This window comes from Buceros rhinoceros, unplaced genomic scaffold (assembly GCF_000710305.1).
Source record: "Buceros rhinoceros silvestris isolate BGI_N320 unplaced genomic scaffold, ASM71030v1 scaffold19641, whole genome shotgun sequence".
Lineage (NCBI taxonomy): Eukaryota > Metazoa > Chordata > Aves > Bucerotiformes > Bucerotidae > Buceros > Buceros rhinoceros.
Genome location: NW_010392814.1, coordinates 60,679 through 67,896, shown reverse-complemented (window position 1 = coordinate 67,896; position 7,218 = coordinate 60,679). Strand labels below are relative to the sequence as shown.

General features: G+C 51.0%; 1 protein-coding gene across 1 annotated transcript in view; it reads right to left on the bottom strand.

Moving 5' to 3' along the window:
- Window positions 1-202: 202 nt before the first annotated feature.
- Window positions 203-7,218, bottom strand: part of XPR1 (xenotropic and polytropic retrovirus receptor 1) — a gene marked incomplete at its 5' end in the record, with an annotated part of 36,880 nt that continues 29,864 nt past the window's right edge. Inside the window, 4 exons of the mRNA XM_010144647.1 lie at window positions 203-542; window positions 1,858-2,079; window positions 2,871-3,010; window positions 3,287-3,453. Of these exons, the coding sequence (XP_010142949.1) occupies window positions 482-542; window positions 1,858-2,079; window positions 2,871-3,010; window positions 3,287-3,453 (590 nt within the window). The remainder of the gene's footprint in view (window positions 543-1,857; window positions 2,080-2,870; window positions 3,011-3,286; window positions 3,454-7,218) is intronic.

Below are 7,218 nucleotides of genomic sequence, written 5' to 3'. Positions count from 1 at the left end.
TAACCTGCAGAAACAGAGAGGTTGGCTCTAAAAAAAAAAAAAAAAAAAAATCAGGTTTAAAAACTTAAGTCCGGTTTCAACCAGTCAAAACCGGGCCAAGCAGAAACCGAGCGTGCTCTCGGCACTGTCCCGCGAGGGAGTCCCTATGATGCTTCGTTATCCAGACGGGTTTGTATGTCCTTGTTGAGACTGTAAACAATCCTTCTTTCCTGAACTGTCCTCTTTATTGGCAAAACAAAGTAAAATATTTTATTTTTGTTTTGTTTTGTTTAAAATAGAACATTAAAATTAACCCAGAAGAAAAGAAACGAAACACAGTGAGCTTGTTGGAGTCCATAGGATCTGGTCTGGAAGAGCTCGGAAAACGTGTTCAGTGTTTTCTCCTGTTGTCAGCTGGAACTGTACCAGAGATCGGGTTACTCGGGGAAGAGGGGAACAGAACGAGAAAACAAAGGATGTGGAATAAGAGACGGTGGCCATCTCATGTGTTCACTTCCGTCGCTAGGTCCTCTATCAACACCTTAGTGTCAGAAGCCTTGGACCTGGAAAAAACAAACAGAAGACACTCACCGGGGATAAGAATTTCCCATTGCCACATGCAGAGAGCAAAGCTGCAGTGCACCTGTGGAAAAAAAAAAAGTCTTTCTTACACAGAGAGGGAATAAACAGGCTACTGGGAACGTGTCCCGCTCTCACGGGGAAGAGCAGAGCCTTACAACTGTGCCCCATCTGTCCCTCAGCATCCTCCTCCCACGACACTGCCCACCGGGACAACGGCCTCTGCCGGGCTGTGCCTGCAGGCAGTGGGGACCGCTGCGGCTGTGCGGGGCATCCTCCCACCCCTCCGCACAACAGCCCCACGAACAGGGTCTGCAGACCCAAAGGAGCGCTCCTGCTCGGTCTGTCGCTGGGCTGCACAAAGGTACAGCCGCTCCTTGTGGATCGTGCTGGTCAGGTCTGGCTTCGCTGCGTGTCCAGAGGCTGTAAACCATCATGGCTGGAGGGAATGAGACCAGGCACTGGCCCACAGCCCCTCTGGGCGAAGCTTTTCAGTCTCTAGAAGCCACACGAAGGCTGATGGTGTTGGTCACATCCATGTACTCCGAGCCAACACGGACACGAGACCGGTGTGGCCCAAGGGCTGTGGCTTAGGTCAGGCAGCCGAGGCCGCCGCCTCCTCCCATCCACCCCTCCCGCGCAGCGATGCAACAGGGAGATGTGCCGCGGGGACTGCGCAACAATCCTGACCCTCTGTGCCTTGGCACGCCCGGGGAGCCCAGGGGATGTCCCCTGGGCAAAGGGCAGGGCTCCGCGGCTGCGCTGCCGGGGCAGAGGACACTACCCACCGCCTGCATGCTGGAGCACGGCCACTGCAGTGAAGACGTTCTGTCACCAGGTTCAGGGGCGGAGGTGGGAAATATTTAGGGTGCAAGAATGATGGGTGGCAAGAAAAAAAAAATGCTTTGGTTTAGGTTTGAGAAAGGAAGGAGTCTGAGATCTCACATACGAAACCTTAACCAAGTGATAGCTGAAATCCTGGGGTGATCCGAAGCCTGGGAACGGCCACTCGGAGAGAAGCTCTCTTCCAGGTCTATGTTTATAACCTCTGGTAACTGCTGCGGGCCATTTTTGCGGGAGAGGACTCTTTTTGCCGTGGTTTACCAGAACCCCAAGATGATGTAAAGGCTGGATCAACCCCCCAGCAGAGGCACATTTGTTTATTACATCGGACCTGTCCTCCTTCTGAATGACTGTTCTGGCTGAGGTCTTCGCATGATTACCTGCTCCACAGATGGCGTTAACGACAGCCCCAGCGCCTGATTTGGTTTGCTGCGCTAGAGGAGAGGCACAACTTACTGTGAGGCAAGACGAGGTCTGCGCAAGGACACGCTCTGGCTGCGCTTCCACTGCTTGTTCTTGCGGCGGTTTCGTACTCCGTCTTCCTGGTCCATCATCTGATCCAAGAGTGTCAGGTCATCGGCGTTGAGCGGTGCCACAGAGATGTCCCTCACGGCACGGAACTCACCACAGTTGTTCAGGTGCTCGTTCTCCAAGCGGAAGAAGTTCCACACAAACCGCCTGGGTGGAGAAAAAGCGAAACCCACCAGTTCAGTGCCCCTTTCACGGGTGTTGCTCGTGTTTGGCGAAGCACTGGTACATGTGTCAGGCTACTACCGACTGTTCTCACTGACCAAAGTGCCTCTGGGAACAGACTGGGAGTGCGGAGCGACAGCCAAACAAACCAGCAGCATCTGCTACAACAGCTTCCCAGCTCGCAGCAGATTGGCTCTTTCACTGTCCTAACGATGACAGCCTTACTCTGGACAGCATGGAGGCACCAGGCGTTACAACAGAAAGGCAACCTCCACCACGTACGTGAGTGAGGATCAGCTTCGGGGGCTTTTACCCATCTCAAGAAGCTGTAGAGGTGGGTTTCCAACTAGAGCACAAGTGTGTAAAGGGCCACGAAACCTTGCAGGATCCAGACGGATGATGCAGAATCCAAATTAGCATTTGGAAAAGCAGCAGAAGTTTGAGAATAACTGAGAATCAAAGGAAATTTGAAATCAAGCCTGAGAATCGCGTGAAATTCCATCTGGATATTGTAACAAGGTAATTTTAAGGAGGAATTTAGTACTAACAAACCCCACGAGATTAAGTCTAGGCTCAGAGGAAACTGCAAACACAAGCCCCACATCAGTGCAGAACCCTCTGCAGGTTTCTTCACTCAGCCACCCTGTTCGGTGCACTTCCATTTCAAGGACCAGCGTCTTCCATGTCCAAGGAGCAAGGTCCTTCCCACCATGCTGGTGGCAGACGAGTAATAAAAAAGTAACAGAGAAATGAACTGTTCAGTGGAGGAGCCTTACCGGAACACCTCGAGTGGGGCGAAGACAGTAGAAATGATGTCCCCAGCGTACGGAAAGATCTGCATGGAAGTGAGGGAGATCTGGATGGTCCACGCAAAACGCAGGATCACGTCTTCTACAATGGCACAATAGTAGTACGCCTGAAGGACAAGACAGACAAACAGGAGAGCCCGTCACACACGTGCTGCACAGAAGACTCTTCAGGCCTTCAGCAAGATACAGAACTCGCTGCTCCACCACGAGGACAGTGGACGGTATGAAATGATCTCTTGGCAACAGGTGAGCTCTACAGCTAGAAAATCCCAGCCCGTAACATTCAGGAAGCACCAGCGGCCAATGGCAACACGCTCTCAAGTCCACAAGTTTTGTTAAAATATATTAGAAAGGCTTTGAATAAGAGCAAGCGGTATACACACTTTCTGTGGGTAGACAATTCCCTCTCGAAGGAAGGTATTTTCACCAGCATTTTTGTCAAAGAGACCCCAGTCCATCTTCAGGTCCCAGATGAGGGTGTAGCACGAGCTGATGAAATAGAAGATAATCCACAGGTAGAAGAACACTTGGGTGTCACTGTGGTTTTTAGCTGGAAAAGAGAAGAACAGCGTATTTCTGTATAACTTAAACCAGCTACAGATTCGATCAGTGGAAATAAGGTCCCTTTTATTCAACCTCTGGGAAAATCAAGCTGGCGAATCTAAACCAAACCAAAAGCCTTACCAGGACCAGCTTTGTATTGTTGTTTCAAGTCCACTTTTGCCTCGTTCCAACAATTTGCACTTGGGATTGAAATCTGCGCGGATATTTCTATTTTCCAGCAGCTGGTGGCGGAGCTGCCGTTCTGGCTCTGAACAGCAGGTGGAAGCTGAGGGCTGCATTTCCCACCAGAAAAAGGAACGAGGCAGCAGGGCTCAGCGAGGAGGGGTTTGTGAGAACGTGTTTTCGTTTGTGTAACCAATTGGGGATCAGGGCTGAGACGCAGGACTCTGGGGACGAACATCTGCTCACCTGTGGATATGTCTTTGCATCTAAGTTGTTTCCAATTCCACCCCCTCCCCCAAAAGGTTACACTGCTCTCAATTCAGCTAAACGCCCCTCATCAGCTGTTTGGGTAAAAACAAACAGATCTGAGAGTTCCGTTTGCTTTTAATTAAGAAACCTGGGCCACAAAGCTCATAAAACTAAAGCACATTATAGCGCTTTGCAGGCAGAGACACGCTGCATCTCGCTGCTGCCAGTAGTCTCTCCTCCTTTCCGTGCAGCTGCTGCAACTGCTCATTCACCGATTCTTTCTAACGAAGCCAGTAACGCCCCTAGCCCCAAAAAGCCGCGATGTTTTCAATCCCAACCTGATGCCACACTGACAGCACCGTTTTCCAAACACGTGGCTTTAAACCAACAGAATCCCCGAAGCTGATGACAGAGGGAGCAACAGGGCAATCCTCCCTCTCCTTCCCGTTTTGTTTCTACCCGTTACAATATAAATGTCATGTGGCAAGCCGATAAAATTAACGGAGGTGAAAATGAGAGGCATCACGTCAGAGTACACTCCTCCCATGATGTCTTTCGGGCTTCCTGGACGTGATGTGCAGGATATAGGTCAAACGTGCACGCTCGTTCTCCTTTCAAAACGCACCCCTGAAGCAAACCTATTAAAGGCACTTATGCAGCACAGCCTCTGCAGTGGCAGCGAAGGACCCAGGGTCTGCTGCTGCTCTCGGGTTAGACTCATGTCCCTGCTGGGAGCGAGGCTGGAAGCCTTTGAGCATCCTCCTGAGCTCGGTTTTACCCAGGGTAGGTCAAGCATCGCATCACCCACTGCTGCCACTGCAGAGAGCCGTGACGTCACTCCCGAGCAGGCACAGGAGTCCTGCGGAATACGGGCTCAGAGGCCCACGTACGTGAAACTGCTGCTTTGAGACCACCTCTCCCACCCTTTTTTAAAGCAGGATGCGGGTGAAGGGTTCGGAGCTTGGCAGTTAGGGCTCTACTGCAAGATTTCGTTCCCCCCCAACAGCTCCTCAAAGCCTCCACCACGTTATTTCAGGACGAAAAGGCAGAGCTGACGTTCAGTGACTCAGAGACACTAAGCCTGTTCTTTCCAACACTATTTTTAGCTCGCTGGATCTCCATGTTTAGCTCACACTACCAGACCCTAAACGATAATTTGGAGGCAGTTAATGGGTTAAGTGCTTTCAAAGCATCTAAACCGCTCCAAACTATGCTGCGAGGCTACATGCTTCCCATCAGCACCTGAGGCTTGAAGGTTAGTTAGGTCAGGCTGAGGTTTTTTCCCCTTAGGACAGGATTCAAATAAACTCAGCCTCACTCCACATCTTCATGGAAGCAGAAGGCAGGGAGAAGGCAGAGCCATCCATTGCCACGTCTTTGGCCACATCCCTGGCACGGGGAGCAGCGAAGCGGCATTGCTGGGCGCTCCTTCAGCGTACTCTGGTCACGGGTGGGTCAGTCTAGCCCCTGACTATCATCTCAAACTGCGTGAGGGGCTGACAAAGCTCTGTCCTAAGTGGCGATTACCTAGGAAGGTGATTTCAAAGGTTCGTGCTGCTTAAACCTGAATTGCCTTAAAGTTTATTGTGTGCAGTTATGGAAAGGAGGAGTAGCAGGAAGAAAAAGGCTCAAGGAAGAAATCTGGTGGCATTAACCTCATCGACCTCAAAAGGATGTGCTTGCTTCTGGTCAGGTTATCCCAGGCTTAGCTCCCTCTCCCTGTTCCTGTCTCTGCAGCCACGTTTTCAGTGGCACCTGGGTCATGCTGCTTGCCCCTGCCTCTGCTCACTCGCTCACTGACTGGCTCTGCAATGCATGGAGATCTTGAAAAAATTCATTAAAAATCCCAGATCACTCCCTGGTAAAACGCTCTAATCAGAACCAGCCTATTGTCTTCAGCCTCGGCCTTTGAGTCCCCTCCTTTAATCATGTATCCTCCTTACCCCCCTGCCTGCTATTCCGTTTGATACCTTCCTTCCTTCTGTCCTCATTGGTATTCAGCTGGTGCACAGAAATATGTTACTGCTCTAGGCAAGCAATTATATCTCAGTCTCCACTGGCCGGTCCTGGTGGCCCTCCTCACTGCTGCTCAGGGGGCTAGAAAATCAAGGCATTCATATTCTGCCCAGAGGCTCCTTCTAGTCCCGGCCTGCCAGTTTTTCAGGAGCAATACATAGCTGTGCATATGTATGATGATGTCAGGGTCTATTTAACCAGGAACTGTTTCATCCCATCTTTTCTCTTTGTTAATGACGTGCTAGAAACAACCAAAAGCCATTAGAGAGGGATAGTCTCTGGATGAGAGAAGCACTTTGGCCACCTGCTAGACCTTTAAGCTCTCCAAGAGGATAAAAAGACCAAGTCTTCACCATCCCACGGACCGCAGCAACCCTTTGGCAGCACAACTGCCAGTCCACCCAGCGAGAGGCACGTGAAGGACCTTTTCTACTTGATGCTCCAAAGGGCACCACCACGTAGTAACGTCCTAAGCTACAGTTATTCAAAGCAGCACGTGCAGGCCAAAACGCCACCGACACAAAACCTCTGTGTGTAAAGTGGCAGGTGCAGTTTTACCCAGCCTAACGGCGGGCACGTTTCAATACATGGTCACGTTACCACGTCTGCTACTTGGAGACGTTCAGCTACGTCAGAGGCTATTCGAGTCCACAGTGCCCTGCTCTCTCCACTTGCTGCGAAGTCGAGGGGAAGCAGCATACCACAGGAGTCATTCGCCACCTTCACCCCAGAGCTGCCATCAGCATCCTCGGTTTACCCTGTAAAAGGCCATGCCAGCAGACACGCACTCCACAAACCCACCTACACACCGCCTCAGAAGGTCAGCTAGATAAATAATGGAAGGCTTCCGCCTTCGAACTGAAGCTGTGAATGGCCACAGACCCAGCAAGCAGCCAGAGGCACTCGCAGCCGCAGAATTCACTGCCTGCAAAAAAACGCTGACAGACAATATCTTGGATCCCAAGAGCAGCCCCAGGGGACGCAGTATCTGACCAGCATTCCACGAGAAGACCACTCTGCCGAAATTACAGCCCCTGATAAACACAGGCAAGAGAAAGGTTGCTTTCCATCAAAGATAGACAGCAAATACTATCCCGAACGCGGTTAATATTGACTTTACTTCCAAAGAATACTATCTGTTTACCCTTCTGAATTATTCTGGGGAATGTAAACACTATACAGCATTCGACGCAGCGAAAATCAATGCCATGTATTATTGAAGATCTGGATAAGCGCACAAAGGCCCTCGATAGGCACTGCTGGCGCATCAGCCGCTGCTGCAGCCGGCTGTGGTTTCTGCTGATGGCGAGAGCCGAGATAAAGG